Here is a 15013-nt window from a genome sequence, read left to right on the forward strand (position 1 = left end):
TCTCAGAGAGCACGATTGTAACACTTCGTTTGATAACTGAATGGCTTGATATTTAAACACTGAAACACCCGGGTTTCCATGACAGTCTTTAATCTCATACAACAGCACAAGATGAACACTATATAGGAGACTGCGAACTTACTCCACTATAGTATCTCGGTCTGCAATGTCACCAAGAACCATGCGCTGTATTATACTGTTGTGTTCCTCCTCAGACAGATTTTTGTATGACACAAGAGGAATGTTGTACTTTGTTGCAGGGGAAGGGTCAACCCCTTGGAGCCACGCATGGTTTTCAATCTCTTCCAATGATGCCCTTCGCTTCGGATCTCTCTGCAACATCCGTGTAATAAGACTGTGAAGAAAAAACAGATCTAAACAAAATGCACTTACATGTTTAAAAGACAACCATTCTAACAGCAGCACTGGAAAGAACTTTGTTGTCAGCCCAAATAGGTCCTCAGAAGTCTCTCTGTAAGCAGTGTGGTAAGAAATTATTCTCAAAGATGTTCCAAATATTGCTGAGCTGAAACTATTTATTAAAAACTCCAAATATCATAAACACTACAGTTTTCATTTGCTATGCTTAGATTCCTAACATCTGTTTTACTGTTTGTTTTTTTTAATAGGTTTATATGGTAGCTGTGACAGATGGCCTACAGGCTGGTCTGTACAATAATAGAAATATATTTTTCTACTATTGCTGCTGTCAGCAAGATTGGGGAATGGCAAGATAAGCAGCAATGTTTTATTCTGAGATCACCTATAAGACATTCGATTCTTCCGTATCTGTGAAAAGACAGTGAACTCTTCCACCCTTACAAACAACATCTGGGCTGAAGTAACAAACGTTCAGCATCAACCTGTTAGTACATTTGCAAGTGCTGGTAGGGCAGTACATAAATTCCTAAAGTAAACAGTAAAAGATGACTGTCATCTCTGTGGACTCTGTCTTTACTGGGAAGTTATCCAGGTGAGATGTCACTTGTATTACTATTAGAACAGACAAACTATGCAATTCATCTGACTCTTTTTAACGCCTATAGTAAAACACCAGCAGTAAGGTAGTAAAGTGCACCACAAATGCACCACAAGTGCCTCCTGATTCAGGCTTGCTTATGCATCCCAAAACATCAAGAATGTTTTCACTTAAAGCAGACTGTTTAGGCAGTCTCACAGCCATTTCCCTAAGTAAACCTAACCTTCAGAGCACTTAGGTAACTGGCAATACATTGCAGATGTGCCGCATGCAGAAAGTAGATCTACTTGAGCCTTTAAGCAAATTAGCATTAGCCAGTATATTAAGCAAAATGATCCAAAAAACAGGAATTTCATGGCCCAAGCACCATATGCAACATCTCATGACATTTATTCTGACAGAATTTGCTAATAAGAGCTTTTAATCTCTTCCCATATTGTATTTTAAACCTATTGAAGCAAACCTCTTCAAGTTGCTGAGAGCCCTGATAGGAGCTTTTCCATGATACAGAAATGCCAGACACTGTAAGACATGAAAACCCGTTATCATGTTGGGTTATGCATTCCCAGACTGCACAGATAACAGGTTAAGAGAGTAATGGTCATTTTGATTACAGTTTTAGCAAATTTCCTTCTCTGTCAAACATCTAAGATTCTGCTCTTTCTCTCGTCTTATGACTCTGACATATAGTAAAAGGACTGATGATCTCATTAATTCATCTACTGTATGGTCCAATATTGGAACATATGAAAAATAAAAAAGCAGTGAGAGTACTGCAGAAAAGCATCACATCAAAATGAGTCATGATTCTCAAGCAGCATATGGTATTTGCAGAGAGATGATTTTTCTCCCATGATTGCCTAGAATATTGCCTAGAACGTTGGAGTTTCCATTTCAGTAGGAGAGGAGCAAAGCTTGCTGTGATATTCTTGGGTTTTGACACCTTGTATTTTGAACTGAAATCTAGAGGAATCATTACCTTTTTCACTCCTGCCACAAAGCACTCTGAGCATTACCTTGTGATTTGTCCAGCAAGAATGGTGGCCAAAGCCGGCCAAGCCCTGAGCATCTTCTCTAATCATTTATGAAATGGATGACAGATGAATAAAGTAAGATACACAAACATGTGGAAAAAGCCTACTGGCAAAAAATATCATAGGATTCACCTTTACTAAGAACAGGTATAGGAAATAAAAAGATGCTATACTGCTGCCCAAGATACTCAGTCGACACAAGGAAATACTAAGAGCTACAGAAGAACAAGCAGTAGGCACAGTATTTTAGTAGCTGGCAAAGAATATTTCCACACAATAAATTGGCATGAGGACTCTCAGAGGTAGGGAAAATCCACTTCTATGAGTGTTTTCAATTTTTGGGTACTCTACTTACTCTTTACATTCTTTGGACACGTGAGGCGGCACTGTGTATTTGCAGTCCATTATCATAGTCAGAGTTTCACTGTCATTTGCTTCTTGAAATGGTGGTTGTCCACATACCAACATAAAGAGGATGACCCCCAAACTCCATATATCTGCAAATATATAATTCATTTTTTAAAGTAACTGTTGAAGAAGTAGACATTATTACCATCAAAACTGAAGTATCATTGAGATGCATCTTAAGTTCATTACTGTACTCTCGATTATCAGCTTTACTTACAGAGTTTGCAATTCCACTGAAGTACAAAATATAGTAGTTCCACAGATTGACAGTTTCTATAGCTTATGAGGGGAAAAAAAAATCAGAATTCAGTACTTCAAAGATGCCTAACAGTTTGAGACACATCACATCTTTGACAGCAAAGCATCATTTAAAGCTGAAGATAATCCGGTCACTCAGAAGATAAGAATTTTTTATGCTTTCCTTCATAGGTAGGCATAAATTATTAAGAGAGATGTGTATTCAAAGCACATCCCTTTCCAACAGATTAGTATAAACTATTCTCAATCTTATTTGTTACCCTATGCAATAAGAAATTCTAAAAGTCGCTTATGATAAGGAGACCAAATCAGATATTTGTTTTCAAGTCACTGCTACTGAAGGAAAAAAAGTTATTTGTTAATGGTAGGTAATGAACTGTTTCTGTAAAGCTGTCTTCTTACGCATGAAGGATCAATCATTAAGACGTGCGTGTTCCAGTCGTCTTGCTGGCCTGGTTGGTTTTAGATATCTATCAAACATGTAACGATGTTAACAGCGATCTCTAGTAGACTCTACACATTTTCTTGTTTCCTTCCAATTCTTTTTTTGTTTAATTTAAAAAGCATTTAACAATTTCCCCGGTCCCCAATGAAGTGACAAACCTTGGATGAAAAAGAAGCACTTTTAGGTCCAAAGCACTTTACTTAGTTTCTACTTAGTGGAAAGGCTAAAATTTACTTCAATTCTTCATAAAGTTTGCCTAGAAGAAAACATTTCTGAAATCTCACTGCATTCAATGCAGGAAACGTGGACTTAGAAAAAAATGGCATGCTGCCTGAAATGTAAGCAACAACAAAAAAAAAATCAAATCAAATATATACCATAAATTTAGAATGCTCTTCAACTTCAGATACAACTCCACGCTATGGGAATTCCAGCAGCAGTTTTGGGCCTCACACCCCAGCATTTTGGAGATCCACACGCAGTAAAACCAAGCAAGTAGAGGAACCGAGGTAAGTGAAGAGGTAGAAAGCTCCTGAGGGAAGAGCAGCTGGCAGCAGCCATGGGAAGCAGAACACACAGCTCTGTCCTGGAGGAGCAGTGAGGGAACCATGCTGTTAGCTGCCCAACTGCAGCTGGCTTTCTGCGGCCTGCACAAACACTCGACATGCATTTAGGATGGCTATGGTTTTGTTTAAGAATGTAAATCACACACATTCATCCCTAGCACAATTATTCATTTGGATAGTTACAACACATTCTTCGTATGGTTTAGCTGAGAGAGAAAAAGGCACGCTACAGGGTAATTTTCTTCAGAGCTCTAATTTGTACTAAGTGTATGCTATTAACTCCAACAATTATTTGATTTTTGTTATGCTACTTTAGGGCCTCGATCCCGTACGTGCCAAGCACTTGGAGGCCAGCACGCCGAGCCATGGAGACCTGCAAATTCGACTTTATTGATCACACTGCAAAGTCAGTAAGCGTTTTACTACTTTGCTAGCCCGATGCCAGAAAGCTGCATGGTTTGGAATGCTGAGATTGACAAGAGCCTCACAAGACAGAGGCAGTTTTACCTGAAGGTACACCTTGGCTATCGTAAAGGTGCTTGCATCCTCCTGCTTAGTCTGAAAGGAGCCAAAAGGCTCTGGTGCATTAACCATCTCCCACCACACAACAGGTATCAAAACCTCCTTTCTGCAGGCACACGGAATATGTACCTTCACGCATCTCTATTAACAGCCATCTTCTGTACGTCAGTGCCCTTCCTCAATTTCTAACCTTCCCTAAGGAATGTATTTTGCAATACAATCCATGTTGCATTGTCAGTATCTGTTCAGAGCCCCCCAGTAAAATGCTTGGTGTCTCCTTCCAGCAGGAAGCGTTTCAGGAGGCACCACAGAGCATCCATAATTACAGATAAATTATGTTTGCCATAATAAAATTACGTTGGCTAAATTTAAGCCAAGAAAAAAAAATACTGAAGAGGAGAGTGAAATAATTAAACCATAAATTAAAAACGAGCATGCGAAAAGCTAGAACAGACGATTCCAAGAAACAGAGCTTAAAATATCAGAAGAGTCCCAAGAAGAGGACAAAAATAGCAGTGAGACAACAATTGAAGTTCCATGAAACCACACACAGAGGAAACTCCAGCCGACTTCCAAGTGGTTCAGCTGCAGTGAGTACATACTGAACATCCCTGAGTATTTTCCTTCAGACAACAACGTCTAATCCATGTTCTGCTTAGCACACGGAACGGTGACACAGCATACTACACACCAGCTGTGTGCTTGGCTTTTATTGGATGTATATACTCTTCCTAAAATTTCCGTTTGGAAGGATATGTAATAAATACTGTTTAAGTAGCTTCTGGAAAACTAAAACACATATGTGCAGGTACTTGTAAAGAATCAAAGTCTAGAAAGCAGAATTCAATTCATTCTCTATATGCAAAGAAATACCTGTTTAGATGCTGAGCTAAGGGCTGTGCTTTAGTGGGAAATATTGGTGATAAGTGGATGGTTGGACTGGGTGATCTTAGAGGTCTTTTCCAACCTTGGTGATTCTATGCTTCTGTATAGTTTATACATTAACATACTATTTGTATTAACAAATAAGAGTAATTATTAATCACAGAACTGAGAATTCTGTATCTTTCTTTCATTAGCTACTGTATTTTGCACCTCATATTCATAGGTCACTCCTACAGTCCCTGCTACAATGCATCATGTGTTGTGTTATAGAAAAGGCATTAGGTGCATGAAAGAAAAAACTATGAACTACAAATGGTGCTTAAAACCTTCTGCTTGATCCAGTCATTATCTAAGGTATTTTATGCTCTCAGTGAAGGACACCGGGTTAGCAAGGACCTCTCATTCTCACACACTACAGGCAAAACTTACTCTTTTTCCTAACAAATAGATACTTTGTTAGCCTCATCAGACACTCATCTGATGTAGCCAAGAGGTGGCCATGTGCAGAAGCAATTGCATAGCTTTTGTATACAACCTATTTTTACAGCTGTGTCCAAAGAACTCCATTGCATCTATACTCACAGCTACTAAAATGACTCTGTGTCAGGAATAGCTTAGACATGTTTAAGCAGATCCAAAAGTATACTAATAACTAGGAAGAAGAGAATGCAATGAAGTAGCGTGCCTAAATAATTCTAATCTCCACGTGGGAAGACTTACTGTGTTCCTTCCTTATTTTTGCACAGACCTTAAGCCATGCCAAACACCACCTTGGGTCACCTTCACAAGCTCTCCAGCGTCACATTATAGGAAGCATCTCCTCAGCTACGGAAGCAGAGCTAAGTGCCTGGATGGCTGCAGATGTATTTAAGACGTATTCAAGATTTCTGTCCCTGCCCCTCCACCAGGGGTCTCTCAAATAAGATGTCCTAGCCTGTTCTCTGCATCAGTTTAACTAGATGCAGTTACTACTTTGAAACACCACCTTCAACTACAGCCAAACCAACCAACCACTTTAAAGAACAAGGCAATACACTTAATAACATTCTCTTTCTGGTCTACTGCATGTTGTTACCACGTCAGAGATGCAATGGGAAACATACATGTTGCTGTAGCCCCACCAAGCATATCTATGAAAAGGATTAAGGGTTTTGATTCTTTTGCTAAGAAACACTGACAATGTATTCAGTGAATCTTCCTGCAGCACTTGTCCTAGTTAGAAGCGACCTGAGCTCAGGCTACGGATCTTGAGTAACAGATTGATGCAGAAGTTTAATTCATATTCTTTTCTGACTGTAAAAACAGAGTGCTGGCCAATCTCACTCTACCTTTTGCCACTCAGTATTTCAGGCAACATTCTTTAGATCTTATTAAAAAACAACTCCATCACAGTAATCATTAGTCACAATAATGAAAAAGAGTGCTAACAGCAGGCAGAGGGAGGTGATTCTGTAAGGCCTAAACCAAACTCAGCACGTTAAATACCTCATTGCATCAACAGCTTCCTTTTGCCCATCTAGAACGGCACAAGGCAGGCGTTTAGTCCAGAAAAGCATGAAGCGGTACAGCAAGAACTGCAATAGTATTGATAGCGTGGACATGCTGAACTCGAATGCTCCATGTGAACCAGCACGGGGTTGTCTCTCTCTGCTGTAAAGTCACCATTATTTTTTTCTCCTCACACCACTGTAAAAAGGATGGTTTCAAGTGTGAAGGAAGTGGTCAAAAACTGACAGAAAACAGGAAACATAGAACTAAGTTTCAAAGCACGTTCGTTTGAAATACACAAAGCTTACAAGAGCAAGGGAAGCACAAAAATGCTTTGTGAAGAGCAGGAAGATTCAATGGTATTTCTAACTATTCCGTGTATTCAGACCACTGCTGCATGCAATCCCAAACAGAGTAAGTAGTGTAATAGCAGTATCGTGTTATTAGAACATAACACTGGATTTAATTGAACAATACGATTTTTGCTGGCAGATCTCCCTTACATTTACGTTTCCTGAAAAGGAAAAAGAAATTCCTGCACATTCTGCAATATTACAAGAGTTTTATTTTGTCTTAAAGCCACTTACAGCCGAGGGTTAGAAATCTCAACTGCAAGTATCTCTTTTAAAGTTAAATGTCCCAACATATGATTAAGTTTGAATGTTTTCCTTTCCTCGTTTTCAGCATGACTCAAAGTTCAAGATTTAGAAACCTTCAAAGCATCCCTTCCAAAACGATTAAATTCCATCAAATTTTAGAAGATTCAGCATATACTGTAGTCCTTTAACTCAATCCATGAGAAATATTACCATTTATAATGGATTTATTCATCTTAAGCCATTCTACAAACACAGGGGGAAAAAAAAAATCAATACCATAAATGTGTTTTCTACTTTTTTCTATTGGAGATCCATAGATGAAATTTTTGTTTGTCAACTTTAGAAAATATACAGCACAACATGAGGAAAGAATGGAAATGCTTTCTTCTATTAGAGATACAGGCTTTTGGTCTCCCACTCAGTGCAGTAACCATACCACATTTTGGAAATCACTGTTTCCAAAACAGTACCATTCAGCTAAGAATTTGAGGAGTGGTTTCTTTGAGACATTACTAAGATCTGAATTAGAGGTTATTTAACTATAGAATCTGTTTACAGAATACTAATGTTTCCCCACACAATAGGAATGTTCTCTGCCATATTGTTTTCTGTTGCTGTAATCAGAGTTGTTGTATTATGTATTACAATTATGAGAAAACCTGTCCGTTCAATGGGTCCTAAGGAAGATGGAGATTGTTTGAACTCAACTGACTGAGTGCCACTACGATGACTTACTGTTACATGCTGTCCCTTCTCATGCTGTACCCCGCTATTGCTGATTTCTGCTCACACTGTAGGTATAGCAAAAGCAGATTAGTTCCTTCTGCCAGGGAGACCACTTCCACTTGCAGAGCAGGCAACACATCCTGATCTTTATTTCTAAACCTCCAAGAGTGCTCTTACGCTATTCCAAAAGAAGGGAAACATCAAAATTGAGTGAAAGCTTCAGTCAAGACCCAGCGCTCTCATTTGTCAGAGGCATCAGCTTCGCCAAGGCAGCTGTATGTACAGATCAGAAAGATGTTGTGGCAGCAGTGAAATAAGAGCCTGACACCTAAGCAAAGTGAGGTTTCCAGAAAGAATACTTCTTATTAGACCAGCTAATACATGGGGAAAGGGGGAAGAAAAATAACTCCAAGTTTGCGGGTACAGAAATTCTTCTTTACATCACACACTTTTAAAAACATACCACAAAGGCTGCCCTTCATTATAAAAAATACCTGTTCTTAACTTGGTCAACACAGAGGAAAATCCCTGTCTGAAAGACCTTATTTTCACACATTCTTAGAAAGTTGCAGAAATACGTGTAAAAGTAATCAGAAGCCACAGAATGGTGCTGGTTCACAAAGGGGCTGCACCAGCAAGGAGCTGAGAGCAGAATAAGACTCTGCTTATTACTAAGTTAACCAAATAGATGAGCTGGGTTTTTTGAAAGCACAGCTCCTTGGCTTGGGCCAAAGAATCAACATTTATCCACAGCTCACATTTCCTTTTCACAGCCTGGAACTCGGGTGCCTGTCCCAGTTTCAGATTTGAGAATCCTTACCGAAGATCATAGGGAAGAGAAGGGTTACGGAAACCCAACTTCAGATGAGCCGATACAAACATTTATTTTTTTACACAGTTTAAAGTTTTTCTACTATTCTTCGTAAAGTAAGCTTCATCGAGCTTGCTTACTTCTCTCTTCTCCAAACATTATTCAATTCACCCTCTTCAGAAAATTGGTGCAAAAGAAGGATTTAGGCCTGGGGTGCTGCATGCCCTTAGCATCCTTACACATAAAACTTCGTATTAGTATACTGAAAGAAGGCACACAGTACTCTCATCATGCTGCAGCAACTAAAATCTGGGTCTCTTTCAAAAGCACAGCAAAGATCTTCAGAAGTAATTTATCATTTACATTGGGCGCTACTGACTTGAAGTCATTGTTGTTATGTCCTGAATAAAATGAGAGGTTAACCTCTAAAAGCATTACCTAGCCAACTGCACCAGAGGACATTTCATTGCTTTTAAACCCACTAAATACTGTTGCTCAGGAAAGGACTGCTGGAGCAGGATTCCCAGAGCCATGACAACCAGGGCTGTGTATACGCAACTTCCTTACATAACATGAAGTCACTGCCATGGAAACCAAACCACGTCACTAGCTGCCTGTGCTATGCCTGCCTTGAACACAGGGCACTCAAGCATCTGTTCTGCTCAAGTTTGTACGCTGCACAAACCGTATCCACATTCATCAGCTTAACCACTGAGCTGGGCTTCGTCTCATTAGGCATTTATTGCTTTCCAAAGTGCATCATTTAATCCTAAAACAAGCTCTATGGATTTCAGAAAGCTTTATTTTTGTGGCATGATAACTTCAGTATTAGAGGCTTGCCCCAAACGTTTGCCAGCCCTTTCAAGTCAGACATTTGTCACATTTTGTATGTGCTACGTGGACTTGTGATCATAAGCTAAAAAACTATACTCCTTTTGCAATAGACACATTTGCATTTAGCTACATAAATGGAGGCACCTTAATAAAGTTATTTAAGAACCTTCGTGGGAACAAGTTATTTTTCCTCCTAACAGAGGTAGAACTGCTGAGCAGTTTGCACTGCATGTGTTGTTCTGTTGGTAAGACATGCCTTTCTACAGAAAATGTACATTTAGTCAGGTTTTAGAGTAAACATTCCAATGAGAAGTAGCTGAATGTCAACTATCCTGCATGACAAGCCACTAAGCTCAAGAGTAAAAAAAACAACATCAATGAAAACATCACCTTTTATAGAGATAAGAATGTGTACGTGTTTATTTCTTACCACTACAAAGGTACCTACACATGAGATCAATGAAGGATGGAAACGGGCCCCAATTGGCAGCATCATGGGCAGTTATTCCAAGCACTGCGTTAGGATATTAAAGAGAATGCCATTGCCACAGCCTCTTCAGAGGACATCTGTGAAGAAAGCAGAATTCACCGGGACCTCCTGAAGATGAGCCCTGAATGCTGAGTCTCTTTTCAACATCAAGCTCTTCTGTGCAGAGCTAAACGTGGACATTTTAATGTAAAAACCATCCACGTCTTTGCATGCTTGAAGGCAGCAAATGGGCAGTGTCTCAAGGCTGTTTTCAAGGTAGGCACAAACACCCATCCTGAACTACTTCATTTGGACAGGAATTTAGGAGCGGAACTTGCCCTGAGCTCAGGAGTAAGTCTAGACTCATGATTCACAAGGCTAACAGTGACAAGCATGCTTGCTACTAGTTTAAATATGTTTCTGTAAAATGGGATTTACTTCCCCCTTGCAGAAGACTGAGGCAGAGATCTTTTGCAATCAATGACAACACTATCAGAATTTACAGGCAGAACTGGCTGTTCTTGCTTTAAAGCTCTGCAAATCCAATTAAAATGGCTATTAGAACACTCAGACAAGAGAATTAAGAAAAATCTCTTCCTTCCCCTATCCCTCCAAAAAAAAAGAGCATAAATAGCAAATGGCATTCAGCAAATTATTTTCATAATTAGCTTATCTGTCTGATGAAACAGTCTGTTCTATATGTTACTTTATTTGACTAAGACATGCTCATCAGTAACTATTCTTATCTTTGGAAAGCATTTCTATTTTCATTCAGTTTGGCAACTATTGCTTACTTCTCCCCTCAGGACACTTGCCTGGCTTTTGCTAATTGCATGAAAGTATCATAGACAAATTGTTGATGTTCTTCGTGAACAAATCAAAAAACCCCACGCCTTCAACCTTTCACTGAATATATACCACTGCCCTCAATCCAGAATAGTCTGCTTTACTCTGATTTATCTATCCTGCATTTAGAAATGCATTCCTTCTCTTCTGGTTTCTGTTGCTTAGCCACAATTCCAAAACTATCCATTTAGGTCCCACCAGATCTGTGTTACCAAATTAGTTGGTCACAGGTCGAACGTAAGTCATCGGAGTAGTTCTTTGTAAGGCACATGAAATGAAGCTTCTTATCCCATGGACATGGATTCCATCATGATAACTACTTTCCCCACAGCAGTTCGAAACATAATGAAAACAGTTCACGTGTGAACGTGGAGGGATGACTAAAGGCATCCCTGTACTCAAGTTAGACTTTGGTTACTAGCATATCTACTAAACCCTATCCTGAGAGCTTCCCCTCTGTAGTTTCACTTGGATACTGGCACAGAACATAAAATATGCTTTGTTAACGCCACTTGATGAATGACTGTCATTTTCAGCCAAATGAGCTTCTCTCGCACGGAAGGTGAAGACAAATGAGCTAGGCTGAGCTGATCTAACCTAAACTTGCTTCTTGCTAAAAAGGGCAGGTCTTATCACCTTCCTCCAGAACTCTGGTGCAAGCCGCAAGCTCCCATCACTTCCTTTGCACCAGCTCAACACTATGTGAACAAACAGCTCCGTTTGCTAACCTGGCAGAAGTTAAGCCTGTAGAAAAATTAATAGCCTTCTATCAAATTAACTAATCAGAACAGCTCATCAAATAGGCAGCCACGCAACAGAACGTAGCACACAAGAAGGGATAGCTCTGCACTGATGCAAGCAAAACGGAAGGGGAAAACCACATGCTGGAAGCAGCTACCTACCGTGCCATTTTAGCTTTCTGCAACCCCAAATCTTCAGACTCACTACATAATACATCCAACTACCCAAAAACGTTGCAGCGTAACATTAAAAAGGAAGCTTTGGAAAAGAAAACAGTCATTAAAAAGCTGTTGAAGGATTTTTTTTTTTGCCTCACCTCTGTTTTACTTCTATCGTGTTTGGCTGCAATCCAATTTTGAACCTACCAGAACTCAAAAACACTGTCAGATTTGCAAGGTAATTCAATACCATATATGGCTTACAAAACATCTTACTATTTTTTTCACCCCTAGCTAAGCTTGTCAAATCTTATATTCAGCATTCTCATAAGGTAAGAGGTCATTGTAAATAGCCACTGGCCACGATGCTTACATCAGTCATTTACTTGGTGAATAAAGTGCTATATGCAGGCAAAAACATCAGAACGAGCTTCATGCAGGCCAGATAAGGTCAGCTGCATGCTCAGCAGTGCTCAAGCACAAGGCAAACCCAGCTGAAGCTTTGAACAGCCACACACTCCAGCAGCACCACATGCAAATAAGCCCTTGCAATCCTTCATGTAAAAAAGAAAACAGAAGAGCCCAAGTTCCCTTCAGCAGTGACAAAGTGGGTCTGAAAGCAACACAGTTGGCCCCTGCAACTTGACAGAAGGCAGCAAAATGGATTTGGACTCCAAGCTGCCAATCAAGCAGCACTGAGTTTGAGTAACCGTAATATCCTTAGTCGTGTTTTTATGACTATCTCCCACTATTCTCGTTGCGTTGCTGTGAGGACAGACTGCTACACCAGAGGTCCCATCACTAATTTCTCAATGTTATGTGTGTATCGCAGTACCATTTTAGAGGCCCGTGCTCAATAACGCTAAATAAACAAGCCCAATCCCACAACCTGACTAGAACAAATTTTAAGTTGGGAGAACACCACAGAAAACTCCAAGCAACAGAGCTTCTCATTATCTAACTCACTCAGATTCTAAGAAGCCCTGAGAACATACGATCGTTGCCTAATGCTCTCCTTGCATCATTTTAACTACAGCCTCAAACACAAAAGGAAATGACAGACCTAAATTAGGTAGTCTCTTTTCAAGTGTGAAAGCTTTTAAGTAGCATCACAAAGGACAGATTAGTCTCTAAACTAGCTGAAACAGTTACATTCCATAAAGCAAGCTTTTCCATAATTTTAAGCATTTAACTTAATAAAAGGCTTGCCCTGAATATTTCAACTCTTTGCAGCGACAAAATGTAAGTGGTATTTTCACTTACAGTCATTCTGATATGATTAAGACATTGGAAATGCCATTTTGTCACAAGTCACACACAAAAAACTATGCAGTGAGTTTTTTTCTTTTTTCTTTTTTTTAATATGACAACTTCAGATAAATGCAAGTAGTACAGTGTTTCGGTTTTTTGTCACTAAAGAAGTTAGAATAGAAGCCCTGCAATCTGCTGATGAGGCTACAGGATCCAGTATCCAGTAACTGGCACTGTACACTGGGGAGCAAGCAAAAACTGACCACTGCATGTACTTCAATATCCTGGGAAATACAGATTAACTAGCATCCTTAAATTACACCAGAAGTTCATTTTCAGCTAAGTTTTTCTACTGTTCACATCAATGCCCAATAAGCCACACTGCTGGACACCTCCTCCTCCATTAATCAATTCAACCATTTTCTTCTACTACTATCATTTGATCCAACTGCTTACAAATTACTGTAAGAAACGTTTTCTATGATGTCACCATTCTTACACTGAAATAGTAAGAGGTTTATTGTGTGTGGTTTATTAACACATCATTTAATTCAGACTATCTGGTCAAAGCTTTTTGACTCAAGGTAGATTTAAACTCTCCAGGACAGAGAAAGGCATCTCTCAAGGCCAAGTCCCAAAAAGATAACTCTCAGACAAACAATGTTTCTCCACTTCAAGTAATGCCCTACAATACAGCATTCAGACTTTACACCACTGTAACATTTCTAGAAGTGACCCTCACAAGAGTTGTGTGTGACATCTGTACTGCTCTAGCTTATACTCCAACAAAGCTTAAGTCTCCTAATGCTGAGCAAAGTGCAGCTCCCAAGAAGCACCACTGCAATTACTGTTTATTCACTAATGACTTTTCAAAGTTCCATAAAACTGCAGTAGGAGAAAAGACTACTTATCACAGAATATGAAACACAGCAACAAAAGTCTTAAGACCACAAATAAAAACCTGGAGATGACCATTTAAAAGGTAGCATCTCAGATGTTCAGACCTTCCAAAACCACAAGCCTATCTTGAACTCCCATTCCTCTCAAGTCCCTGTCCTCAGTGTTCCCACCTGCTGGTTACACAGTCCAGTTTATCCTCTCCTCTTAATAAAATAAGACCTAATAACTGGAAGTATTTATATTTTTAAAATGAATAATAGTCCAACAGTGCACAGGAATATCTTGTCAGCCTACAAAAATATCTTACCTTTTTTCAGGTAGCTTAGCAAGACTTGGACATGTTGAAAGTCTCAAAATTTAAACCATCACATGTTGAGCACAGCAAAATACAGCCACAGTGGTATACCCAATCCTCACCAGTGCTAAGAGACTAGAAGTATCACATAACAGGCACACAAGCACAAGAAATACTGTGACTGCTTTAAGTCACTGGAAATGTTACGCACCTGAACGTGTGGTTAATACTACTTTGGTTAACAGATATGACCACACAACAGTATTTACTATTGTCAATATTTAAAAAAACCCAACAATTAAGTTACTTCTAATAGCACATGCAGGAGGCCTAAAACAATAGCAAGACAATTCCCTGTGTTACTAGCGCACTGCGCTATCCAGGTACAACATGAAGACCAACTTACACATGGCTGCTACTCTTATCTTTTAAAATGTGAATCAAGTAGGAACTTACTCCCTACTTTCAGCTCTCAGACAAGAAAAGAGCAGAAAGGTAGTAGGGAGTTAATGCTGCCCCTAATTTTTTGTTTCATTTGAAAGCTAAATAGGTACTAAAAATGGATTCCTACCACCTAACAGTAGAACACAAGTAGCATGGGCTCACAGGGTCATTCCCAGATGGCTAAACTAAACAAGAAACAATCAATAGCTTTGGGGGATTTAAACAAAAGAAATAAGTTAAGAACAAGTACTTTCCTGAAAAGGAGGCAATGTCCTTGAACAAAGCAAGTTCAAATGAATGTTTGCATCAATATATTGCATTTGCCGTCCTATTAATATAAAAGTTATTTACAAC

The 15013-nt window shown here is 39.3% G+C and overlaps 1 protein-coding gene across 4 annotated transcripts in view; it reads right to left on the reverse strand.

Moving 5' to 3' along the window:
- SNRK (SNF related kinase) overlaps positions 1–15013 on the reverse strand; it is a 39324-nt gene that overhangs the window by 10308 nt on the left and 14003 nt on the right. For all 4 annotated transcript variants that reach the window (XM_015281500.4, XM_040682461.2, XM_046923298.1 and 1 more), the window contains 2 exons: positions 2369–2510; positions 143–355 (listed from right to left, as the gene is read on the reverse strand). In XM_015281500.4, coding sequence (XP_015136986.1) covers positions 143–355; positions 2369–2510 — 355 coding nt within the window. The remainder of the gene's footprint in view (positions 1–142; positions 356–2368; positions 2511–15013) is intronic.

Source organism: Gallus gallus, chromosome 2 (genome assembly GCF_016699485.2).
Source record: "Gallus gallus isolate bGalGal1 chromosome 2, bGalGal1.mat.broiler.GRCg7b, whole genome shotgun sequence".
Taxonomy (NCBI): domain Eukaryota; kingdom Metazoa; phylum Chordata; class Aves; order Galliformes; family Phasianidae; genus Gallus; species Gallus gallus.